At 47.3% G+C, this 27,048-nt stretch overlaps 1 protein-coding gene across 3 annotated transcripts; it reads right to left on the bottom strand.

Annotated features, from left to right (window-relative positions):
* Positions 1 to 674: 674 nt before the first annotated feature.
* On the bottom strand, positions 675 to 27,048 carry SLC24A1 (solute carrier family 24 member 1; the record flags this gene model as incomplete). Of its 3 annotated transcripts, XM_082856130.1 has the most annotated exons (9): positions 675 to 924; positions 1,868 to 2,034; positions 3,132 to 3,221; positions 3,959 to 4,708; positions 6,674 to 6,765; positions 7,848 to 7,934; positions 12,158 to 12,266; positions 13,927 to 13,980; positions 25,171 to 27,048. In XM_082856130.1, 9 exons carry the CDS (start codon positions 27,046 to 27,048, stop codon positions 675 to 677), a joined length of 3,477 nt encoding a protein of 1,158 aa, XP_082712256.1. The 3 variants fall into 3 exon arrangements, with proteins under 3 accessions (XP_082712256.1, XP_082712257.1, XP_082712258.1); XM_082856131.1 differs by lacking the exon at positions 13,927 to 13,980; XM_082856132.1 differs by lacking the exons at positions 6,674 to 6,765; positions 7,848 to 7,934; positions 12,158 to 12,266; positions 13,927 to 13,980.

Genomic DNA, 27,048 nt, shown 5'->3' with positions numbered 1-27,048 from the left:
TTATTTTAATTTGACTTTTCAGAAATACAACGAGAGCATATGTAGTCCTCCTTTTTAAGCTATAAAATATTGGTACACATTTTACTGGACTACAGTGTGTAATGATAATTGATTCTTGTTATACTTTTTTTCCTATAGACTTTGCTCCTTTAAACTCACCAGTAACTGAACCTGTAATGAATACAAATCTGATAGAACCACATGTTTTGAACAGAAAAAGAGGAGACAGTAAACTGCAGCATGTGCTGGGGGCAGGGGCCAGGAGGGTGAGATGGAGACCACACCTGCATCTTTTGCATCAGCAGCCCTTCAGGAATAATCAGGGAACTGTGAACATGGGAGCTTATCTGATTGCTAAGGTACCTGTCCCAACCCTCACTCCCAAATATCTCATTTTAGAAAATCCTCTGACTTGGGTCCTTCTGCTGGCCTCCATGTGTTAGCTGTCTGCATCAGGGGTGGGAGGAGCTCCACCCCTCCAAAGAGTCCTAATCCACAATGAGCTGCAGGTGTTTTCCAAGGATAAACTTCAGTCCCGATCACATCCACATCAGAGGCTCCTGCCCACTTAGTTCACTCTCCTGGATCATGTTCATTCTTTAATGTAACAAGTGGTACAGTAACTTCTGGCATGGTTTTCTGATCCGTGTCCATTTTGAGCAACAGTGACTGACTTAGACAGACACAGGACAGGATATGATTCGATCTTCTAACATCACACTGATTATCAGGAATACAAAGTACAGGAGGAACATGGTAAAGCCCAGGATCTTGTTCATTCTCCATTTGCATAATGCAATTGAAGAGATCACAAACAGGAGCATGAGAAAAAGCAAAACAATGGCACAAAACAAGCCATTGCTACTGACAGGAACAGGCTGTAATCCATTGATAAAAGAGAAAAGCATCCAAGGAAGGGGCAGGCTGCAAGATGGAAGAAACAGTGTGAATATTCTTAATGTTTATAATCATGCCATATACTTAACAGTATTTTACAATTTACAAAGCACTCATTTTTACACAAACCTGTGAAACAGAGCAGAAAACATTCATTTCACAGGTGAGAAAACTAAGGTTCAGGGAATTATGTGCCCAAGTACTCACAGCTGATAACTGGGAGAGGCTAAGATTAAAACAGGTTTTCTGGTTCTGAGTTTGTTTTCGTCACACTTCATGACTTCTGTATGACTAACCTAAATTGGTAGATGTGTGACTCTCTAAATCAGAATAAGGCCTAGCTCAGGATAACATTTCCTTACATTCATTAGTGATCAGGGCTCTCCTATGCCCTCTTACCTGCCCCACCCTGCAAGCACACACATATACAAATTAAGGAAACCAAAGCCACCACCCACATCCAGAACATGATTGGGGAAATGAAAATAGCACGGACACTCTGCTCTGACGAGGTTGGGAGGAGCGGGGTAAGCAAACCCATACAGGAGTAAGCAGCATTTGTTTGTTTATACAAAATGCTTTTGGAACCTCTGAGCCAGCAGGAATCCAAATGCAAAGAAGCAAGAATGTCAGGAAGTAAGACTGAGTCACTGCTTCTTCCAACCCCACCTCCTCCACCTTGGGGGTCAGTGAGCAGAGCGTTTGTATTTGGTAATGGAATTTAATGGACTTCATTTTTCAATTCATCTATAAATTCTAGTCAGTTACATTTCAGGCAGCATTTTAGTTCTGTTATCCTATCTGGCTGTGATGAATGAAGGGAGGATACTTTGTTGCCTGGCAGAAGCTAATAACATAAATGCCCTTTTATTCCATGTATAATGAATGGAGCAAAAAACCAGCAGACAGAGCCAACACAGTGTTTGCCAGTCATACATATCATGCCCTAGAAAGCAACTTTGCCACTCACCCCACGGTGATATCAAATATGTTACTGCCCACAGAGCTTGACACGGCCATGTCTCCCAGGCCTTTCCGAGCGACAATCACACTGGTGATGAGGTCAGGAATTGATGTGCCTGCTGCTAGGATTGTCAAGCCCATAATCTCTTCAGAAATCCCTATTGTTTCACCAACCTGGTAAATAGTAACAGTAATGAGAAACCAAGTGAAAAATCTGAGGCTCTTCAAAGCACCAACCACATACTACTTTGTGCAAAACCAACCCTTCCACAGAGTTCACGTTCCCTTGGCCTGAGTGAGGTAGGGTCACAGCAGAACTAACAGCTGGGGAGATGGGCCATGGAGAGAAAGAACAGGACCCCTGCTCAAGGCTTCAGGGAATGATGCTGCTCTTTTCTAAACTGGAGTAAAAGTCCACCTATGATACCACTTAGTGTCATTCCAACTACAACACCTCTACCTTCCCAAAAGAACTGCTCCTCCAAAGGCTTCTTGGTGTCAAGTTTCCATTTCCAGAACCACGGACACCTGGTATGTGCCAGGAACTTTTTAGAGGCTGGAGGTAGAAGTATGAGCAGTACAACACTGACCCTACTCTCAGCTTGAAAGAGAAAAGCATGTAAATAATAATACAGGGACTTCCCTGCTGGTCCAGTGGTTAAGGATCCGCCTTCCAATGCAGGGGATGTGGGTTCAATCCCTGGTCGGGGACCTAAGATCCCACTTGCCACGGGGCAACTAAGCCCCTGCGCCACAACTAGAGAGCCTGCGTGCCTCAACGAAAGATCCCGCGTGCTGCAACTAAGACCCATACAGCCAAATAAATAAATATTTAAAATAATAATAATAATAATACAGCTCTGTGCTTAAGTGCAATATTCTAGGTAGAACAGCAAAGCCATTAAGCACTCAGAAGACTGATTAAACGCCAGAAAGGAGGCGACACTGAGCTTGCTCTCACGAGTGTGTACGATGTCACCAGGTGGAGAGAAGTGTGGGATACAGAACAGAGGAAGCAGGGGATAATGCTAAGAAGGAATGGTCAACTAGATCAGGTTGTGAAGGGCCTTCTGTCACGCTACAAGACAGAAGAGCCACACCTGAAAAGCACTACATTCCCTGGAATATAAAGTCTACTTTTTAGCCTTTACAATATATAAACTACAAATTCACTTGGTTCTCGCTATTCCCTGGGTACCAGAAATTCACCCTGAAGGGAAAAAGTCCTTTTGACCTGCTAATGCAGGATTTAGTTCCTGCCGCACACTCACCTGGTGAGCCCACCACACCATGAGGTATGAGAACATGGCTATCCACATGATGGATCCCAGGAAGGTGATAACAAAAAATTTCCTAGCCTCCTGTTTGAAAAGGAAGAGAAATAAGTTGCAGAGGCTAAAGGTCTCTGGCCCTTCTGAGGGAGCCCCAGTATCAGTGAAGAGATCTGCTGGAGGAGTCATGGAGAGGATGTGGAGAAGTTTGAGCTTCCATCTCTGTCTCCAGTGAGGACCTTGAGAAAGATGGGGTTGGTGGCCCATAGGGGAGTCCACACAGGAGGGGGTTCAGCAGTTGCCAAACTGAAGAGAGCTACCTGCTTGCCCTGGAACCAGACCAATCTAGGTACCTGGTTTGGCTTCAGCAACCTCTCCCCACCCCACCCCTCTCTGGACCCAGAGACAGAATATGGTTCCCCTTTGGGTGGAGTATGTTAGTCAGACCTTTCCTTATAAACAGGAATACTGGGTAGAAACAGCACCTATCACCCTGGGGTTTCACAATATCCCTGTGCAATGTGGAGGGTGTGCAGTGGCATCATTCCCATATTAAAATCAAGAAAACTGAGAATTCGAGGAGGGGTTAGTTCACGTTGCTTATAGCGATGGAAACAAGCACATTCTGAGGCCTCCCAAGCCCATCAGTGTGTCCCCTTAGGTGCATGGTCCCCACTAGAGCTGCAGATTCCATCCCAGATCCTCTCTGTAGTTGAGCCCTGTCAAGCTGGTTTGTCCTGTCCCTTCCGTCCTCTTGAGGGGGAGTGCCGAGAGACCCCACAGCCTCCCTGGGGACAGATAGCTTGGGGACAGCTGGGCAAACTCACCAGCCTCCGGACGTCGGGCACCGTCAGCCACAGTGGGAACACAATGGGTAGAAGAAAGAGGTAAATGGCTTGCTTCTGCCTGGTCTCAGGCCATTCCAGGGACAAAGGCTCCTCCTCCTCCTCCTCCTGCTCCTCCTCCTCCTCCTCCTGCTCCTCCTCCTGCTCCTCCTCCTGCTCCTCCTCCTCCTCCTCTTCGTCTTCACTCTCACCTCCATCACCTTCCTCTTCACCATCTATACCTTTCTCATCTTCTTTGGCTTCATCTTGATTTTCAGCGTTCAATTCCTGCTCTCCAGTTTCACCTTCATCACCTTTCATTTCACCATCTTCTCCTGCTTGGATTTCACCTTCACCTTCATCATCTCCTTTCCTTTCTGCCTGGAGGTCACCTTCATCACCTTTCATTTCACCATCTTCTCCTGCTTGGATTTCACCTTCACCTTCATCATCTCCTTTCCTTTCTGCCTGGAGGTCACCTTCATCACCTTTCATTTCACCATCTTCTCCTGCTTGGATTTCACCTTCACCTTCATCATCTCCTTTCCTTTCTGCCTGGATGTCACCTTCACTTTCATTCTCTCCTTTCCTTTCTGCCTGGATGTCACCTTCACTTTCATTCTCTCCTTTTTCTTCACCTTCACCTTCTGGTTGAGCTTCACCTCCACTTTGCTCTCCATTTTCACCTTCACCAGGAGTTTTAACCTCATTATCTGTCCTTTCACCTGTGCTCTCAGCTTCAGCCACATCTCCCTGCAATCCAAAGCCAACAGATTAATGGGAAATAACTGCCCTGCTTGTTTCTCCCCACAGTTTTTCCCCACATTTTTTGTTGTTCTCAGAATGTATCTAAAAGCTTGAGTATGAGGAAGAAACTAGTGCAATCATTCAGCAAAATTCCCTTCACAACATTCCTATCCAGTGGTGGTCTGGTCTTTATTTGATCATTTCTAGGGATGGAGAACTCACCACCTAAAGCAGTTTCTGTCATCTTGACAACTCTGATTGGTTTGAAGTCATATTTATACCAAAGTTCTACCTCCTGTGTATAGGTTTACTCTTGGGAGCCATACATAACACTCTTCCATGAGACAGCTCTCTTCCCTGGGTTAAAGATTCCCAGATCCTTCTATGGTTCCCCCATACTATGGCCTAAAGCCTCCTGTCCTTCTTGGTGAACTCATTCTAGTTAGCTTATATCCCATGAGGAGGCTTCTAAAACAACACAGAACACTTCACAGAGTCAAACAGGGTTATCACCCCCCTTATTTTAGATACTGTGCTTCCATTAATGTTGCCTAAAATGACATGGTATCTTTTGGTGGTTACATCACATTGCTGAGTCCATTAAAACTCCTCAACTGCTCTATTACCTTATATGTGTAAAATGATGATGACGAGGAGGATACCTATTTTCTGAGGGTATTTATGTGCCAGGCATCATGCTAAGTGGTATAATAATAATCATAACAACTAGCACTTAGTATGTTTCATGAATCAATTAATTTATGATATAGGCAGAACTAAATCCATCTGACAGATGAAGAAACTAGGGTACAGAGTAGTTAAATAACTTGCTTATGGTCCACACAGTTTGTAAGTGATGAAGCTGGGATTGGAATATGGACAGTCCAACTCTTGGCCTCTTAACCACCAAGCTACCCTGCTCTGCAAATGCCAGGGCCGAATGAGATCTTTGGTTCCCAAACCTGGTAGCCTGAGAGCTTATTAGAAATACAGATTTCCTTGCCCCCCGAACCAACTGAAGTATAATCTCTAGGACTGGAAGCCAGGAATCTCTTTTAATATGCTCACAAGTGCTTCTAATAAATGCATCTATAGACCGGTGTGTGGGAACCATGGACTGACTCCACTCACTCTGAAAGCCATTGATTCTGAGGGTCCTCAGATTAGGCTCCTAAATGACCTATACCAATGTGCTGGTCCAATCCCTTGAGCAAATGACCTGGGCTGTGTGCTCATAGAGTACATCATCCATAACAAATTTCATGACACTGCCAACCCCCAACACTGCCCAATGATTCTCAACTCTGCTGCATATTAAAATCACCTAGAGGATTTTAAAACATTCATGCCCAAGGACCCAACCCAGATATCCTGACTTAATTGGTTGAAAATGGGCCCTGGGCAGTTTTTAAAGCTTCCCCAAATTATTCTAATATGCAACCAGGGTTCAGAGCACCCAGTGAAGAAGTCAAATATTAATATCCATGAGGCCTGTGCTTTCAGTTGGAAATGAAGAGTGAGAAGACTTGAGTCTGAAATAATTTCTGCCCTCCCTTCCCCACCCTCATCAGGAGAGAAGGCTTCTTGGAGGAAACAAGTCATTTAAATTGATAGGTACAGGAGTGTCTGCCCAGCCTGCACCCTCTTCTCTGAAAACTGTCACTGCTAATAGCCCCTGACGGGTAGCTCCCTTCTCCCACACTGGAGTCAAAGCACGCCACCTCTCCCTGCCACAGCTGATTGGACATAGGTTGGCAACACATTCTCATACATATTATCTTACTCATACTAAGGTATTAGTGAATTAACTGGCCCCATGAGGTATTTGATCTTCAAAGAAAGGGCAATGCTTACACCAGAGGAATGAACCTCAAATAGCATTTCCAATCTTCAGGAAGGACTGATTTTTGATTGGCAAATCCTTCCCTGGGCCTCTCAAATTCCACCACCTGGGAAGAGGCTTGTGCCTACCTGACTGCCAGGATCTTCCTCCTGATCTCCCTTGACGTCTGGAGCAGGGGCTGGTGTGACCGTGACCTCAGGGAGCTTGGCTGGCTCCTCCTCTTTAAAGGATAAACATGGGATAGGTCAGAAGAGTGTGCCAGGTTCTGAGGGCAGCTGGCAGAGACTGGTGTGAGTGGTTACAGGGCTACTGGACTTGTCCACTTCAGGGTCACAGAAGGTTTGGGGAATTTCTTGTTAACAGGAAAAGGAAAATGATGTGATGTGAATTGTTACTGTCCTGTCCACAGAGATGTCTGCAGATGAGAGGACAGCTGGGAAGTGGCTCTCCTTGCTCTCCCTGTATTCAGACATTTCCATCCTGGCAATGTAGCCAAGGATACTGTGAACAGCTTCAAAGAGAGGGCAAAGCCCCAGCTCTCAGCGCCTGACCCTTCCCCCTACCAACTGCATGAGAGGAGCCTGATGATTTCAAAGGCAGCAGCTAGGGAGTCTTGGAATAGGACTGCAGGAGAGGGAGAACTGGAAAGTCTGGAGGTCTAGGTTTAGGTACAGGCTTTCTCACTTCTTGGCTATATATCTTTGGGCAAGTCACTTGACCTCTCTGAGCCTCAGTTTCCTTGTCTATAGAATGGGAACAATGACTGCTGCTCTACCTCCCTCCCTCCAAAGCTGCTGGGTGGATCAGGCAGGCCTGGTGTGCTGTGCAGAGCCCACTGGGCAGTAGCTGTCTCACTACCATGTCCCAGCTGCCACACAGATGCTGGATGTTTTCATCACCAGACCCCCGATGGCCCTCCCTCACTGGGGTTACTGGTCTCAGACCAATTCCCTAGCAGCACTGTGTAGAAGTGACAGGAAGAAGAAATAGAGTCCAATAGAATCTCATTTGGGACAAGATTTAGCAAAAAAGAAATAGAAGTTCAATAACCCCTGCCAGGCCTCGCCTACCCCATGTGAGGAGAGTGCGGAGGGAGCTGTACAGGGCCACCCCCGGGCCTGCAGCCACGCCAGGAGGGGAGCACCCTGGAAGGAGGAGGCCAGAGTGCAGCAGGGAGGAGGGGAGCACCAGCTCATCACTCCAGCTGACTGGCTCAGAGAGACCAGGAGGCCGCCCAGTCCCTGGCTGACAGGAGGGAGGAAGGTGGCAGGAGAAAACCCACTGGTCTCACCATCCTCTCACCTTCTGGTTTGCTCTCTGCTTTGGCCTGAGGCTTGGCTTTGGCCTCCTGATTCAAGCTCTCCTCCTCCTTGTCCTTGGAGGGCCGGGCTGTGAATGAGAAAGGAAACACATCTTATCCAAGACCACAGTATCCCTGCTACACCATTCAGTTAGGTTGGTCAGCTGACAGAGCAGCTGAAGTAGGTGAAAAGAGGCTGGCCTGGAAGTTGCAACATCTGGACTCTGGTCCTCCTAGGCTTGTTCATGGTGCCCAATTCCCAAACTTCTGCCTTAAATTCCCTACATTGTCACTAACTGGCTATGACCTTAGGTTGGCCACTTAGGCTAGTCACTTCCCCTCTCTAGGCCTACTTCCGAAAAAATGACATGGTTTACTTTATTTGGGGGCAACAAATAGGATTTATTTCCTTTATGAACTCAAGTGCCGGCTGCTTGAGTGCTGAATTGAGAATTCTGGTCCAAGCTTGGTAGGAGAGTACCATGATTCATTGATGATATCTGCAATGGGCAGGGAATGAAGAAATAATGGCAGAGAGATATTTTTGCCATCTTTGGACTAGATTGTCTGTAAGGTCCTTTGCAGCTTAATTTCTATGAATTTACTAGAAGCTTTGCTATGGCTCCAGGGGAACTACTGGTGGCCATGTTCATGAGCCTCCCCTCTCCAGTGGGAAAGGGGAAATAGCTGCTCACCAAGTTCCCTGCCACTCTCCTTTGGACTCCAGACACCTGCAGCCCAAGCAGAGTCTCCTTCCAGATCCCTGTATATACTCTGTGCCTTGCTGGCAGTCCACAGAGCATCATGCACAGAATAGTGCTGCCCTGATTTCCAGAAAAGAGAAATGGGGAAGTCAACTCTCTTTCAATATGACTATGTTCCAGGCAACAAGCAAAGTGCTGTACATGTGTAATTTCAAGCTGAGAGGCACAGAGATTGAAGTGCAGGAGCTCACGAGCATCCTCCTCACAGCTGTGCAGTCCGTAAGGGTAAGAGCAAAGTGGAGCCATGGGGTCTATTCTGGGTTCCAGGCTGACTCTGCCCTGTGAGTGCTGGGTGACCTTGGGAAGCCTGTGTACCCTCTCTACGCCTCAGTGTCCCCTCTCTAAAAAGGCAGTAATATGATAGAGCACTGATGTGGGAGTCCATGAGACAAAATAAATAAATACTTAAACTGCTGCAATTAAATATTGCTAAGTTAGCATGGATTCTGGAGCTAGATGCCTCGGTTTGAATCCTAGTTCTGCCACTTGCTAGCTTTGGATCCAGCTGGGTGACCCTCTGTACCTCAGATTCTTCACCTACAAAATCTTACGGAGTGACTTCCCTGGTGGCACAGTGGTTAAGAATCTGCCTGCCAATGCAGGGGACACGGGTTTGAGCCCTGGTCCGGGAAGATCCCACATGCCGCGGAGCAACTAAGCCCATGTGCCACAACTACTGAGGCTGCGCTCTAGAACCCGTGAGCCACAACTACCGAGCCCGTGTGCGGCAACTACTGAAGCCCACATGCCTAGAGCCCGTGCTCCGCAACAAGAGAAGCCACCGCAATGAGAAGCCCGCGCACCACAATGAAGAGTAGCCCCCGCTCACCGCAACTAGAGAAAGCCCACGCGTAGCAAGGAAGCCCCAATGCAGCCCCCCAAAAAAAAAAAAATCTTACAGAGTTGTTGAAGGAATAAATGAATTTATATATGAATGTGCTTAAGCCAGTGCCTGGCACCTAGAAAATACTACATAAGTTTTAGCTATGACAACAATGATGAGTTGACGATAGTAGTTGAGAGCAGTTGTTCTACCCAGGAAGCAACTCTGCACTGCTGAGGCCCAGCATTCCAGAGGGTTTGAGTTAGAAGGGACCCTGAAGATCCCCTAGTCCATAATACAGACAAACTGTGAAGGTTTGGGAATCAAACTCTGCCTGGGTCCAGGATGGGCAGGACACAAAAGCAGGTCTGGAGTTTCCTTCTCTCAACCTGTCTCCTAAACAATCAGGCTGGTTGAGCTGCAGCTGCCTCTGGCAACAGGCTCCATCCTGCAGAGCCATCACTCTGGCAAGTGTGGTCCCTCGAAGTGTCCTGGTGGGCCTGCTCAGCGGGTCCCATCAGAACTGAGATGTCAGGTGGTGGGCACTCCACTGCCTACCTCATGCAGACTGCTCCAGTGCCCCCTTGGCACTGATCAAGCACTGCAGTCTTCTGTTGAACAACGCATAGCTTTTTGAAGGGCTCCCCTGGTTCCAGTCCTGGTGCTGAGAATACCTGCTGACTGTTGGCTGGAGGAGCTGGCAAGAAAACCAAGTTCCCCTCTTTCCTTCTCCTTCCTCATCACACGCCCTAACCTCTCATTTCCCATGCCACCGAGGAAAGCAGGTCCGCTGAAGGGCCTCTCTCTGTTTGTTTCTATCTCTGTCTCTTTCTTTGTCTCTCTCATATACACACGCACATGTGTGAGTGAAATCACCAGAAGAAGCATGGGATTCTGGAGAGGTAAAGCCCCTACCCAGGGTAAGAGTTCAGACCATGGATCAGCTCTGTGGAGAGAGTTCATTGCTTGGAAAGGGTGGAAACATCTGGATAGCCATCTGGAAAGAGCATACGGAAACACAAACATGTATCTGCAAAGTGTTGGGAACAAAGGCCTTCATCCCAGCCCTGCCTGATCCCAGCCCTTCCTGGATGGAATCTCAGGGTGCAGGATCAGGGCCAGCTTCTCTGAGCGGGACTGCATCCCAGGCACATAAGCAATCATTCCCTGGGAGGGCCATTCCATACCCATCGCACACCCACACAGGGTACCAAGCGTGCTTGTCTTCCTGGGGATAATTGCCACTGGCTCCCCCAGCGCTTGTTTCCTCACATGGCCTCTCAACTCTCAGCGCGGCCGGATCATCTCCTTAGTATCAATCTCCTCTGACCTCAGCCTGGCCTGGACATGGCCTGGACATCACATAATCCTGTTAGGACAAGCCAGCAGATGGCTGCTGCTCATGGAAGTGGCCCAGGCAGGGGGCCCTGCAGTCCCATCTAGGAGAAGGTCTTTATCTTTAAGACTTTGCTGAGTCAGTGATTCCACGAGGAGGGCCAGGCCTAACCCAGGGATACAGCTTCCTTCACTGTGCCCAGGCCAGATACGCCCCCAGCACTGATCACCCACGGCTGTCCAGTGCTGCAGACTCCACTCTTGAAACCCCAGGGGTACTGTTTTTCTGGAGCTGACAGGGGGGTGGCCTCTCCCAATATCTGCGGAAGCTCCTCGTGAGGATTTTCTAGGGAAGGTTTGATCACCTCGTCTTTGACCATATGCTTGTTTTAAACAACCAACAACCCAGTATCATATGTGAAGAAGATGCTTCAGGGCCTGAGAAATTCTGAGGTCCCTAAAATTTGTCCCTGGGGCTCATGGATCAGTCTCTGGTGTCATATTCGGCTCAGTCCTCAGCCTCCTGCCCAGCTGCACTCCAACTCCCTGGCTTCCGCCCAAAGGCCAACCTTTCCTTGATGGGCCTCATGCTGGCGCTCCAGTTCTGCAGCAGTGTCCCAGAGACAGAGGTGCCCAAGGAGAAGAGAAGCGTACCTGAGGATGCCCTTTAGGGGCCTGCGAATCCTGTTGGAGGTAGCTCTCTGGGGAAGCGGGGAAGAAGGCAGGTCTCCGTAAAGTGGGTGGTGAGGATCTCAGCTGCCTCCATCATTTGTCAACTTGGGCATCAGCTCCCACTACACTTTGGACCCTCACCACTCCCAGAAGTGGTCCTGGTGGCCCCCAGGGTGTCCTTTGGGATACCTGGCTTGGGGAGGGGTCAGCAGGCTTCCTAGGACTCTGGAGCTGAATACAGAGCAAAGGGAGGCACCATCCAGAGCTTCCAGCTGTGGGGCCCCACAGGTGATGCCCCCAGAAGCAGCCCTGGCCACACTATCTTGCTGGAGACTCTGTGGGACACTGGGGCTGACTCATGGGGGTGGGCTCTGCAGGAAAGTCACGGAGGGCGGCCCCAACATAGACCAGTGCACGGCACATGACACTCATGGCCTCACTCACGGCAGATGAACCCTTTCATTTTACAGGAGGGACACGGAGACAGGGAGGTAGTGGGATGTGGATACCTAAGGACCTTAGCTCCTCCGGGCCCTCTCCTGGTGGGTCTTCCCAGACTGCCTGCCTCTACCACCCTCTCTCTTCTGCTAACTCTCTTCCCACTCCCACCCTCACTCCACCTGCTGCCTCTCAGTTTTGCAAGTCCCAGTTCTTGTTCAGCTGCAGGAGGGAAGGAGTGGACAGGGAGACCACGCAGGTCTGGGCAGACCTTGCTTACCTTCCCCCAGAGTGTCCAGGCTGCGGAAAATGAGCTGGTAGATGGTGCTGCGGATGGTGCTGTTGTGCAGAGAGGCCAAGCTGCTCCCTTGGGTCAGCATGGACGCGAGCTAAGCAGGAGAGAGCGGCACAGGCCTCAGTGGGCCTCTGCCCGAGCCGGGGGAGGAGCCGCACGGGGGCCTCACTAACCCTCCTCCCTCCTATAAAGATCAGGCCAGAAGCACAGGAGCCTTATCCTGGCACCCCGTCTTCCTTCACCTCAACAGGACAGTTACAGTGCTTTCTTTCTCAGCCTCCCCTCAACTCTTCCATGACTGGCTAATTCTACATACCAAGTCATTCCCCAAGCTCTTTGACAGGGAGCAGACAACGTGTATTAAAGACACCACATTACCGAGGGTTTGTCCATCCCTGCGAGTACATCCTCAAAGAAACACTCTCACCCATACACCTCACAGACAGCCCCACGGTGCATGGGCACAGCCCCTTACAGTCCACAAAGAGCATCATGGTGCTTTGTCTCTGCCCCACCCCCAGACATAAGCAAGGCTTTGATCCCCACCTACAGAAAAAGAAATGAAAACTCAACAAGGCGGGTAGCTTATCCAAGGTCGTAAATGAAGGAGTCAAGACTAGCACCCAGGTCTTCTGATTCCAGCCCTTTCTTTTCTACCCACATGCTCAAGAGACCTTCACGGGCACACACATACACACATCTGTATGGGCAGACACACGGATGTGACACACATTCATTCAAAGTGCTAAAAAAGAGACAACAGGTCCAAAATGGAGTCACTTGTACTCTGCCCACATCACCAAACAGAAACATAAAATACCTAACTGCAGTTTCAGCCCCTCCCGAGAACAGACTCTTAACCAGTCAGTTTGGAATTAACTGGTTAGCACACTAGTGAGGTAATCTACCCGACAGACCCCTGCTGCCCCCCAAAGGAAGGTGACCTTGCCTGAAACAACCTGGAACTCCTTTCTATTTGCTAGATGGGATGCTGGCCAATTCATGAATTGTTGAATAAAGCTGATTTGATTTTTAAACTTAGCTGAATTTTTTTTTTTTTAATTACGATAGCGACACACATAGAAACATCATCTGACTTAACAAGGGAACATCCAAAGTCAGACAAACTGCTTGCTTGGTCCCTCCCTCCCTACCAACCAACCCTCTGGATCTGAACTCTTCTGCCATCTAGTGGCTATGGTAACACAATACTTCACAACAGGCCTACAGATTTTCATAGGATGGGGGAGGTTTCATGCAGACCCTGGCCTCTTCTCTCTAAGGTCCCCACTTCTTCCCAAATGCCCACAGGGCAAAGACAGCTAAGACACAGTTTTTCAGAAATCTCAGATCCCCCGGCCCCACCCCTCGTATGTTTCTCTTAGTTCTGGGGCATTCCAAAGCCGCAGGTAATTAGGCTTTTAGATCAATCAGAGTGTTGGGTCTACAAAATGGGACTTGAGTTCATCTAGCCCAGTCATTCTACCGATGCAGAATCTGAGGACCAAGCTCACACAGGCAGTGAGCAGTGACATTCTGGACTTAGCTCCCAAGCTAGCACCTCCTCCAAGGCCACCTGGAGGTGACAGTCCCTCTGGCTCCTTCCCTGGCTCACCCTGGCAGCGTTCCCAGGAGCTTCCCAGGTCTGAGCCCAGCCCAGTATCCCCAGAATCAGGGCCACAGCGCCCTGGGTCTGTGGTTGTCCTCTGAAACCCTGCAGTATCCCCACTGGGCAGACTCCACACAGCACCCACCTTCAGCTTCTTGTTATCCTGTTGCTCATCCACCACAACTGTCCCACCGCCCAGCTGCAAATATGGACAGGAATCACAAGATGTTCAGAGAGACCCTCACCCTTCCTCCCTACTTCCCTCTCTATCCAGGCAGCCCTCATGTGGGAACACAGAAACACACGCAGAGATAATCTGGCCTCAGAAAATGTTTTAACATGTCCACCACCCCCAGCCTGGCCTTCCACAGTCTGGCTTCAGCCTGCATGCAGTATTCCCAGTCAAATGTGTCCACTCACTGAGGTCCAGTAACACCAGCTACAGCTGTCTTTCAGTCTCTCAAATGCACCATCCTCTTTACCCACCTCGAAACCCTCAACACACGGTCCCTCCTCCTCTGTTTGGAACCCTCTTTCCTCCACTCCCCACGTTTCAGGTCTCCACTTACATGTCACCTTCCTCTGGGAAGCTAAGGTGCCCAGCTAATTCTCTCTTATTGACTCCTTTTCCTTCATAGCACTTTCCCCAATCTATTTGTATGTTATTTGTATGTTGGCAAACCCAAGTAAATTGACTGTCCCACTAGCATCTTGAAGGCAGACTATTTCATCCATGACACATGCTTGTATGTAAAGCATGAGAACACTGCTTGGCACTTAGCAAGGGTTCAGAAAACATTGGTTGAATGAATGAATGAATGAACAGTCTCCTGCATATACCTAACCAATTCCAATTCCTAGTCCCTTGTTCATGCCTTTGCCCTCTGCCTAAAATGCCTTCTCCATTCCTCTATGCCTAACAATTTTTCAGAAAAATCAGGGTGAATTCTTACATAAAGCTTTCCCAAATGGCCCCTTTCACCCCCACCCCAGCCCTCACTCCAGCTCTCGACAATACCTCTCTCCTCAAAAGCTGTATAACAACAGTGGACACATTTTGTGATACCAAAAATCTGGCTCTATAATCGAATAAGTGCTTGCTAGTGTCCTGGGGAAGCTGTAGGGCAGCCAGCTGGGGAAGGGGACAGACCTAGAAGACCCGAGATGAAGAATCATTACGCCCACAGTATTTACTCTCTGAACCACTAGCTTGCCACTTTGCATTTACTATCTCGTAACACCATCCGAACTTCTAAAGAAACCATCGTTGTTCACACATATTAGTTGTCTACCCAGCTAGACTTCATGTCTTTTTGAACTACGATATAGTTATCTCTGTTCCCCTAACCTGTGGCATAGTGTCTTGTACACAGCAGATGCTCGGTTAAGGAGAGCTCAACGAGTAGATACGCCAAGTGACCTCTAGCGCCATCTTCAGGCAGCAGAGTCACCAATGGCTGCCCCCAGTAATTGTCTTCACCTTCCACTGCCTCGCCCACCTCACCAACCTCCACGGCCAGAAGTAGAACTGGACTTGCTACACTCCCATCTCTGCCTGATCAGAAAATACAGAGAATACTGCCTGATTCAGGGCCACCCACCCATCCATCCGCCCAATTTGTTCACTCATTCAGTTCTTAATTTCTGAGTACCTGCTGTTTACCGGGCACTGCGCTAGTGCTGTAGGGATACAAAGATGTTTAGGGCATGGATTCTACTTACAGAAAGGAATTGAGACCAATGATAACATGAACACATGACAAAGCAGAATGTGCCTGAAGAAATGAGAGGCACAGATTAAGGTGCTGTGCTGGGATGGACACGGAAGCCTTCTGAAAGTAGGTGAAGTTTGGATAATCTTTGAAGGATGGGAGAGGTTTGAATGCTTGGATACACATTGTTGAATGAATGAACAAATGGACGAACATACAAATGAATGAACCAAAGCAGAAATAACCAATCTGAATATGAAGGGGGCACTGTGGATTTTCTGAACAAATCCCCTCTTTCACAATTCTGGGATATTGGAGGCTACAGCACCAAACCCCACTGGCCCAGCCACCTCACTATTTATCACATCCAACTCTCACCCAATGAGTTCTTAGAAATACGAAAGGCCAGGCTACCCTTCGGGATGGCTGGTTCTGTCCACAAAAGGGCAGGAGAGACTGACTTTTGCCCCACGAAGCACATGCCTAATGATTTCTCTTCCATTCAGATTTATTTAAGTCAAAATACTTCTCTACGGGTTCACTGTTCATTGCACATATCAACATCTTCTACCCTCAGTATGCGCTTCTAACTTTCTGAAGCCCTTCACATGCATTTTCTCATTCCATATTATTAATTCTATGAAACAGACAAGGCTAGTATTATTATTGCTATTTTGGCAGATGACAAAACTGAGATGCAGAAAAGATTCTGTGACTTGCCCACACTCACAACAATAGTGAAAGAACCCCCGACCTCCTAATCTCTATTCAGAGGATTCTTTTTGTTGTTTTTACTAAATCACATTTTTTTTCCCAAGCGTAAATAAGGAAATGAAGTCAAATTTATATTTCCTAGTGGCTCTGTTTCATATTATTGACATTTCAGGTAAATGGATATAAATGTTTGTCTACATTTGAGTGTGACTGATGGGTCCATATATGGGTAGCGGTACCAGCAAGCAGGTGCTTTCAGAGTATGCCCTTATTACAAACACATTCCCATATCCACCTCTCACACTACACCAATCATCCTCCTTTTTCTTCAGCCCCATCATCCCCACCTTCTCCCTCTCCTCATGAAAATTAACCAGAGGGCTAAGGAAACCAAAGAAGATGTCTTCATGCCAGCCAAACCCCCAACACCTGTGATGCATCTTGATGAGGATGAGCAACAGTATCCCTTGCAGCCAGCCGTTCACGGGAACCTGTGCTGGTGAACAAGGCGACCCTTCGGGGGCTTGTCCTCCTGACCTCCAATTCCTATCTCCCACTGATGTAGCAGTTAATCATTGACCTCTCCCTTTCTAGACCACCCATGACACAGTTCCTGAACTGCACATTCTGGTCTGTGTGTTTTTTGAAACATTCATTCAACAAATATTTACTGAATGCCTGGTTGAGTCCTACCTTCATTGAACACAGTCTAGCACCCTGATCCACTCACCTGTCTAGGCTGGAAACCCAAAAGTCTGCCCAAATTCCTCCTCACTTCCTCACAGCTCATCTACAACCAACTGTCAGATCTAGTTCCTGAAAGTCCTCAAATTCGGCCTCATGTCTCTATTCTGCCTACAATGCTGCAACAGCCTCCTGACCCCTGGACTGCTCCTCTTCTGGTTCCTCATTCACTCTTTAGCCAGAGTGATTTTCTGAGCAAAGCACATCATGTCCCTCCCCTGCACCCTGGGGGCTCAGTGTCCTCAGGAGGGAGTCCACACTCCTTAGCTGAGCATATTCCACCCTCCTTCTTACCTCCAGTTCAGTGCTGTCCAATAGCAATAGAACGCAAGCCACACATGTAATTTTAATTTTTTTAGTAGCCACATTTTTAAACAGTAAAAGAAACAGGTGAAATTAATTTTAATAATGTACTTTATTTAACCCAATATATCAGAATTATAATTCAACATGTAATTAATATAAAAATATCAATGAGCTATTTTACCTTTTTTCTCATACTAATATACCCAATGTATATTTCATACTTACAGCACATCTCAATTCAGACTAGCCCCATTTCAAGAGCTCAGTAGCTACATGTAGCTAGTGGCTCCCATACTGGACAGTGCAGCTATAGTCTCATCACCCTCTCTCATTCCCCTGGCCTTTATACATGGCCTAGGAGACTCCTATCCCTTCTTCAGTCAGCCAACCCCTGCTTGTCCTTCAAGATTCAGCTAAGAATCACCTCCCTTAGGAAGCCTTCCCTGACTTTTGTTGAGATGTCCACTCTCGGCAGTGCTAAATCCCTCAGCACTTACCTATATCATTACACATGATATGGTAAATATTACTTTTATTTTTCTGTCTTCCCCACTAAGGGGGATTTACCACAGAGCTGATGAAGCTTAAACTTCAGGGCCCATCTCTCCCCTAACAGACACTTTCTGAGGCCTCATAATTAATTTTGTAGCAATAGTTTTATACTCCTTTTCTTAAAGAGTGTCAGACCCCACAAAACCTGGATCAACTCCTGCTCCTCTGCTAGGTTGAGCCCCTTGAGTGCTGCCTTATTTCTCACTGTATCCCCAGACCCTACACAGGTTTCATACAAAGAGATTCCATAAATGTTTGCCAAATGAATGAACATCAGAGTTCTTTGGGGCTTAATCCTAATCTCTCTCTCTCTTTCAAAGTAGCATCAGCTGGTCCTTGATTTTAATAACCATACATTTGTTGGCGATTCACAAATCTCTATTTCCAGCCCTGACCTTGTTCATAAGCTTTAAGCCCATTTGTGCAACTGTCTCATAGACATATCCACTTGGAGGTGACATAAACACTCAAACTCACCATTCCAGAGCGGGAACTTTTGAGTCTTCCTAAACCTGTTCTTCCTGTAGTCTTCCTTTTCTCACTAGGTGGCGCCACCATCCACCCTGCTGCTCAAGCGAAAAACCTTGACTTCCACTCACCCTCCACATCCACACCATCACCAAATCCAGACGATTCTGTCTTCAAAATATCTCTCAAAGATACAAACACACACACACACACGCTGGATGCCCACAACAGCCTCCTAACTGGACTCCCTACTTCCACCCTTGCACACCTACCATTCATTTTGTACATAGCAGTTAGGGAGTGACCTTTTAACTATGACTCCTCATTACATCATTTCCCATTGAACTTCAAATAAAATCCAAACTCCGTATCTAATCCACAAGGCCCTGATGAAGCAGCTCTCATCCCCGTCTCTAGTGTTATCCTGTACCACTCTCCCCTTACTCACTATACTGGCCTCCAGTTCTTTCTTCTAGTGCACCAAGGTCTTTCCCTGCTCTGAGCCTTTGCAAATGCTGTTTCCTCTTCTTCCCCTATGGAGCATGGGGAAGAATTCCAGAAGAATTCTCATGGAACTCTACTTGGACTGTCTACTTGAACTTCTCCTCCTCCAGGAGGACTCCCCTGCTCTTCCTCGCTAAAGGGGGCCCACTACCTACAGTCACTCTGCATCACATACACTATTTCCTTCACAGCACTTTTCATACTCAGAAATATGTTATTTTACTTGTTTATCATCCATATGCCCACTCCCCCACACTAAAACATTTTCTGTTAGTTTTATATTTCCAATTTATTCAGGTAGCAGAGCACCTAGAAATCATGCTGTTATTTGTAGAACACCATGAATATCTAATTTCATATTTAATCTCATCACATACACTAGGAAAAAAGACTACTCTGTTGTATGAGTAACAGAATACGTAAAATCTCTTAGAAGCATACACACATCCATGGAAACAACACGCTATTCTGCCAGGCATGACCAGATGTTTGAGTTTTTCTGTTAATATTTGTTTGTTTCTTATGCATTCATTTTGTCATCTGCTAGCACCCACAAGCAGATGAATGCTGAAAGCTTAAGAAAATTTTATGAAGAAAAGAAGCCTTTACACTGAGAATTTGATTCTTACCATATTTTCCTGACAACTGGAGGGAAGCTGACTATTATTTAAGAAGTTAGGTAATTCCCTGGACTCCACACTCTCACTGCCGAGGGCCCGGTTTGATCCCTGGTCAGGGAACTAAGATCCCACAAGCTGCGTGGTACGGCAAAAAAAAAAAAAAAAATTAAAGGAGGGAACCCCTCAGCCTAGCTAGGATGAGTTCTTTGGGAGCAAAGTGGATTCCCTGCAGGCTAGTAAGGTCAGGCCCACAGAGGCAGGAAGGGACCTGGTGGCTGCTTCCTGTCCAGCACCCCTGTCTCCACAGCAGACAGCTGGTTGTCTAGCAGTACAGGTCACTGGAGTAAATGTTAACCCTGACAGGAAAGGGATGACTGGTTCCTAAGGAGGCACCAGGTTTGTCTGCTTGGGGTTTCTGCTGGTTGGTTTAAGAAAAAAACCCTGCCAAGAAGAAAACAGCCTGCAATGCACTTAAGAAAGAGTGGCAGACTTCCTCCTGGAGTTTCACATTCTGAAGTATTCCTGGGGGCTGAATGTGGATATGGGGTTTCCAAAGGAGCCCGGACCAGTCTCATTCCCCACCTTGCATCCCTTTTCACCACTGGTGCCCCACAGGGCTGTCTTGCCAATCAGCATCTCATGCAGATGGCCAGTTATTTCTAGCTAAGCTTGTAGCTCTCTCTATAAAGAAGGTCCCATCATCCTTCAAATACAAATAAGGCTTTTTGGCCAGGCTAGAGCCTCAACTTTGGCTTTCTGCAACTATGCATGGTCAAGGAAGGTCAAATATTTATCATTTGGGGCCAGAACAAATAACACCGAGAGCTTTAAAACCAGGTAAAAAAGTTTCAGAGCAAGCTAAGTTAGACTGTGTCGATAACTATGCAAACACTTACCATTTCTGGGCTTCCCTGGCGGCACAGTGGTTAAGAATCCACCTGCCAATGCAGGGAACATGGGTTCAAGCCCCGGTCTGGGAAGATCCCACATGCTGCAGAACAACTAAGCCCGTGCACCACAACTACTGAGCCTGCGCTCTAGAGCCCATGAGCCACAACTACTGAAGCCCACGTGCCTAGAGCCTGTGCCTAGAGAAGCCACCACAATGAGAAGCCCGCGCACAGCAACGAAGAGTAGCTCCCGCTAGCCACAACTAGAGAAAGCCCGCACGCAGCAACGAAGACCCAATGCAGCCAAAAATAAATAAATTAAATAAGTAAATTAAAAATAAATTAATTAATATATCTCAAAAAAATATTTACCATTTCTTCATTGGGTTCATAAAAGGCATCCTCAAACCAACACATGTCAGTTTGACAATGTTGTCTGAAATATTTTTAGCTTTGAATTTTTTTTTTCCAGCCAGTGTGAAAAGAAAGACTCTAAAATAGTTACTATGTGTCTATGTTCAATGATACATTTATTTTTTCTGAAAATACTCTTAAGTAATTTCTGATTAGAATCATTCACAAAAAAAACTTTATCCTGGTTCTAGATTACCAGAGCAGAATAAAAAGTAAAGTGAAAGGTCCTCCAGCTGAGAAACTCCACAGATAATCAGTTGGGTGAATATCTGATAAGAAAATGAATCATTCTCTGCTGATCTTACATCTCCAAATTGTTCAGGTAGGAGAACACCTGCGATTATGTTGCTTAGTAAAACACCACAGGGGTATTCCTATTCGTTTACTTGTCTGTGGCTGCTGTCAAGCTAACAACAGAGTTGAGTAGTTGGATAGAGACTATATGGCCTACAGAGCCTAAAATATTTACTGTCTGGCCCTTTACAGTAAAAGTCTGCCAACCCCTACACTAGTCCATCCCATTCGCTTTACAGATGAGCAGCGTGAGACCTCGAAGAAAAGCAAAGTGACTTTGTAGCACTTTGCACAGTGTTCCTTTTATCAGTTACTTTTGTCTATGTCTGTCCCTTCTACTGGAAGGGACATGATCGTTTTACTTCCCACACTGCTTTTCATTTAAGTGCTTAATAATATAGGTTTGTGGAGTAGCACTGACTTGCCCAGGATAACAGGGATAGTTAGCCATGGATACTGGGTTAAGACCCAGATAAATGGATTCATAAACTGGTGATAAGAACCACCAACTAGCTGCGTAACTTTGGCAGAGTTAATTATCCTCTCCGAGCCTCAGAGTCTCCTCATCTGCAAAATGGCAATAACAATTTATTCTTGCAGGGTTGTTTTTTCTTTTTCTTTTTTGGCCACGCTGCAGGGCTTGGGGGATCTCAGTTCCTCGATGAGGGCTTGAACCTGGGCCACAGCAGTGAAAGTCCAGAATCCTAACCACTGGGCAACCAGGGAACTCCCTTCCTGCAGGGGTTTTATGAGAAATTGTCGAGATAATGTACGTATGTCAAAGGCCCTCCACAAGTATGGATTCCCTCCCCTACTCCTTTTTCTCTATAAACTGGAGACCCTGACCTGTTAAGAGTTCCCTGAGGAAACCACCAAATACTTGTGGAGCTTCTGCTTTAGGGATGAGACGTTGGGCTCAGCACTTTGGGAGATATAAAGATTATTTCCCCCATTTAGTGGCAATGATGACCCTAACACTGTGGCCACACCTCACCCCAGGCTGCCAACAGAGGAAGGCGGAGGCCCAAGTGTCTTTCCCGTTCCTGTTTCCCTCCAAGAAGGAGCTGGCTCCCACTGCCCTCTAATTGTCTTCCCCCTGCTTAAACTTCCTGAGCACTTGTGGCTTTGATTTCTCCCCAACCCTCCTCCTTGACTCCCTACCACTCGCTCTGGCCTTTCCGCACTTCTCTCTTACTTCCTCACCTTTGGGTGTGTGGCTGACTGAATAAGCCCAGTTTCCCTGACCCCCTGCCTTCTCAAGGAGAAGCTCAAAGAAGGAACCCGTTAGTCAGGGAAGAGGTGTGAACTGATAGGTCAGCATGAGTGAGTGAGCAAGGCATGTTCATTTTCATAAAGTTTCATAGTTAAAGTAAGATAATTTGCAGAGGTGAGTACACATTCTTGCATAAATCACAAAAATGAATACCAACACAGTTTACTAGATCAAAGACTGGATTTTCAGAGAACTGCTTCAAGAATTCAAACAGAATGGCTTGCCTCAGTCTGTCACTGAAGTACAGGATAATTTACCTCCCTCTAACAAGATCACAGGTCTTGGGGCAGCCAAACACAGACAGAATGATATAAGCAAAGGCAGTTACCGCTCTCTCTGGCTTTAAGAAACCTGGGGTGAAACTCCAAATCCAGATGTTTTTAAAAATCACTTCAAAATAGCTACACTTTAATTATCTGGACTAATTTTTAGAAGGTAGTTGTTAGTGCTGCAAAGTCCTAACTATAGGTTTTCAATTTTAAATAAATATAAATTTACTTTCAAGGACAGCCAGTATTTCAACCTGTTTTTTTTTTTTTTAATAATGCTGTTAATAAAATTCATACTGGGGCTTCCCTGGTGGCGCAGTGGTTAAGAGTCTGCCTGCCGATGCAGGGGACACAGGTTCATGCCCCGGTCCAGGAAGATCCCACATGCCACGGAGCGGCTGGGCCCGTGAGCCATGGTCGCTGAGCCTGCACGTCCGGAGCCTGTGCTCTGCCATGGGAGAGGCCACAGCAGTGAGAGGCCCGCGTACCGCAAAAAAAAAAAAAAAAAAAAAAAAAAATTCATACTGGATCTGTTTCAATAAATAGATAAGAACAGTTGTAATCAGCACTGCTCTCACTGGTTGGCAAAGAACTGCTACTAAAGGCCTTGAAGAATGTTTTAAGTAAGTTACAAATTCTCTTTTGAAATCATGATTATGCTTTACTTGCTTGGCAAGCTTTGCTTTGATGGTCTAGTTCTGACAAAAATGAAAATTGAGAATTTGCAGAGTTTAAATAAAACAGAATTACTATGAAGGACTGGGAGGCAAGTCAAGAGGCATTTTGATGTGGACCATTTTTAAAGTCTTTATTGAATTTGGTACAATATTGCCTCTGTTTTGCATTTTGGCCTTTTGGCCATGAGGCATGTGGGATCTTAGCTCCCCGACCAGGAATCAAACCTGCACCCCCTACATCGGAAGGTGAAGTCTTAACCACTGGCCCACCAGGTAAGTCCCAATTTTGAAAACTGCTGGCCTAATGTATACCAAGGCATTAGATACTTTCTCAGAGAATAGTACCAGACTTCATGGCCACCCTCAGCAAAGCCTGCCCTGAGAACTTCATGAGGAGGGAGGACCCTGTTTCCTCATATTAAATGAGGTAATGCTCTGAGCCTCCCTTTCTTTTTTAAGCCTCTGGCTTCTTAAGAGCAGTCATCTGGAGGGAAATAGTACCAAATGGGGAGTTAGGATACTGGGTTCCCATTCCAGTGAGGATACCTTCTAGCTGTCCAACCCTGGGCAGGATATTTCTCCTTTTTGGGCCATCTGCAAAAATGTACTAATTGGAAGTCGGCTGACCAGATCAGAGAAACAACAGCTGTGCTGGGCTTGACAGAACGGACTCATTTAGACACAAGACATTATCAATGAATGTTACCACTACACAGAACATTTGCATGATTAGTTGGACTCTGTCATTTCCGCCAGAGATGGGAAAGGACCTGTCCAAGGTCACATAGTTAGAGGCAGAACTGGATTAGAACCCAGGTTTCCTGACTCTCAATTCTATGCTCTGAACACCACACATACCTCAGAAGTCCTAAAGGAAGTACATTTCATCTCCTTGTATCACATATCTCTGAGACACGTTGCTGAGTTTGGTCTCCATCCTGCCCACTCATCAAAACTGCACTGGATTAAGCAGCTAAATCCTTCCACTCTTTGCATGCAAAATTCTGCTCACACTAGTGGCCTGAGATCTGAAACAGGCAGGCTATGAACCAACTTTTGCCCAAACTCACCCTTTAGGAGCATGAGAGAAATGGGGGTCTGCGTTCCCTAGGGAACCCTCACTTTGGAGTCTCAAGGAACAAAATACTTGGGGATGAATTTTTAGAGATCACTTTCCCAATTAAATTTCACTATCCAGATTATTGAATCATGCAATGAATTTAGCAGGAAGGTCCCTCACAGGGGCAGAGAAATTCTTGGAAAGGAACTATGGGGTCAGAAGAATGCCCCAGAGTTGGAGCTCTCAGTCTCCAGTCAGCACAGAGAAAGGGCTCTGCACTCACGGCTGGCTTGTCAGTGGATGAGTGGAGCTCCCATCTTCAATATTTTAAAAACAAAACAAAACTCAAAAAGCCTCCTCCTTCTCAGATCCTAACCAAACTACCAGCCCCTCCAGGCCTGGAATGTGAATAAACAGGATTAAATGAAAGTGAGGGTGCTAGATAAACCCTACACACCATGCCCATTTTATCATTTTTCCCTGCCTGATATCTCCTTGGACATTCTCCAAAGCCCAGCTCAAATGTCATTTCTGAAGACCCAATCAGAACAACCCGGGTTCATCCTGGCCCCACCATCTATTTGCTGTGTGACCTTGAACAAGTGGTTTAACTTCATTAGGCCTCAGTTTCTTCCCTTGCCAACGGGGGATCCTAATAATAACTATTTTATAGGACGATTAAGGGCTGACCCAAGTTCACTCCTGAAAAAGCCCCAGCATAGTGCCTGGCAGAGAACAGGACTCTATAAATATTGAATGCATTGCAAGGGAACCAGAACACTCACTCATCTCTTGAGGTCTGACCTAGCACTTTCCATTCTTCAGCCCCTGGCTTTCCCCCACCCCTTTTGCCCAAAAGGGGGCAGAGAAGCCTGAGCCAACCTGTTCTTACCTTGCTAAGGTCCCCTAGGGCCATGACCTTGGCCACTGGCCTCCTGCTGAGCTGCTTCTTCACCCAGAGCTCAAGCTGTTTGTTCCACTTCATGGTGAACACATAGAGGGCATAGGCCAGCAGAAGCAGCAGGCTCTCCCACCAGACAATGAGGCTATCCAGGAAGAAGAGGATGAGCATCATTAGGTCAAGGATGTAGAAGGTGATGTCACGGAACAAGGGCCACCAGGTGAGGTTGAGGATCTCCCGGGAGAAGAGGGCACAAGTGCCAATGACAAAGAGGATGTTGAACACCGCAGAGCCCACTATGGTGCCGATGCCCACATTGCTATGGGAGATGAAGATGCCGATGAGGGAGGTGAAGAGCTCGGGGGCAGAGCCTCCAGCAGCCATGAAGGTAGCACCTGCCACATCCTCAGAGATCTGCAGCTTGTCTGTGATGACACCCAGGGCTGGGACAAAGTACTCGTCACAAACGATGGCCAAGGCTACAAACACATACAGCATGCCAAAGATGTGCAGGACCACCCAGCCCTGCCTCCGCTCCTTCACACTGAACAGGTCTCGGGGGTACTCTGCCTTGGGGTGGAGGTCTGGCTGCCCAGAAGGCAGTACTGAGGGACTGGGAGTCTCTGGCATCCCAGCTGTTGTCAGACTGGGGGAGGGGACAGTGGACGAGACTGGGACTGGCTCCACAACCACACAGTGATGGACCTGAGTGGTCGGACTTGCCCTGACCCTGGGAGTTGCTGGAGTGGTGGGTGCTGGTGAAGGGTTCTTCACCAGCCCCCAGAAGGTGGCTGAGGATATTCCAACGGTCGGTGCACTGGTTCTGGACGAGGGATTCCTAGCCTTCCACGCAGCAGTAGAGGCTTTGGTTTCTGTCGTGATGCTTACTGCCACCTGCCCCTCAGAGGTGGCTGCGGTGTGCTCCAGGACTGTTCCTTGGGGTGTTGTCAGGCTGTTTTTTCCCACTAACCCCCGGTGGTTGGTTGAGCTATTATTGTCCACTCTTCTGGTGGTAGTTAGGGTCTTCTCTTCTGCCACATTCCTTGGAGAAGTCAAGATGTCAGTTTCTAAGTCATTTATCAGGAAGGGTAGGCCGTTATCAGTTACTCCCTTGAGAGGAGTTGGGGTGGTTTCCCCCAATACTCTCTTGGAAGGGTTGGTCTCCAGTATTTTGTTGGTTGTCATAATTTCACTGTCTTTCACTGTTGCTCTGGGGGTGATCCCATGGCTCCTGGTCATTGTCATGAATGTGGATGGGGCGTAACTGTTCACCATCCTACCAAGTGGGGATGGGGTGTATTTCCTCACCTTTCCCCTGGTTTGAGTTGGGCGGTAGCTCTTCACTTCTCCCCTGCGTGTTGCTGGGGTATAATTATTTACCACTGGTCTGCCTGAAGTTGGAGGGTAGTGATTCAGTGCTCCACTGGGTGTGGCTGGGGTGTCTTCCTTCACTTTTTCTTTGCGGGCTGCTGCTGGGCTGTCGCTGCTCTTGGGTGTTGCTGGAATGACGTTGGCTATTCTTCTAGGTATACTGGGGGTGTTCTCCATTGTTACACCAGGTGTTGTTCCATCTCTGCCTACTGTGGCTTGGGGTGCCCATGTCTCAACCTCCATCTCAGGGCTAGATTTTGGAGGGTCACTGCTCACCATCATCATCTCATTGTTGGAAAGGTCCCGGCTGGCTAGTTTTACAGGGTGTTGGGAAGAGACTGCTGCCCACAGTGAGGGGAGCCCCCGGGGGCTCCTCAGGTACTGGTAGGTGGAACCCATGATCAGCATTCCCAATAGGAAGAGGAGGCGCCTCCAATGAAGCCGCTTTGGCCAGAGTAACCGTCTCTCCTGCACTCCCATCCTGATCAATTTCCCCAT

Source organism: Leucopleurus acutus (genome assembly GCF_964270905.1).
Source record: "Leucopleurus acutus genome assembly, chromosome: 1".
Taxonomy (NCBI): Eukaryota; Metazoa; Chordata; class Mammalia; order Artiodactyla; family Delphinidae; genus Leucopleurus; species Leucopleurus acutus.
The sequence above is the reverse complement of the archived record's forward strand: the minus strand, read 5'-3'. Positions and strand labels throughout refer to the sequence as shown.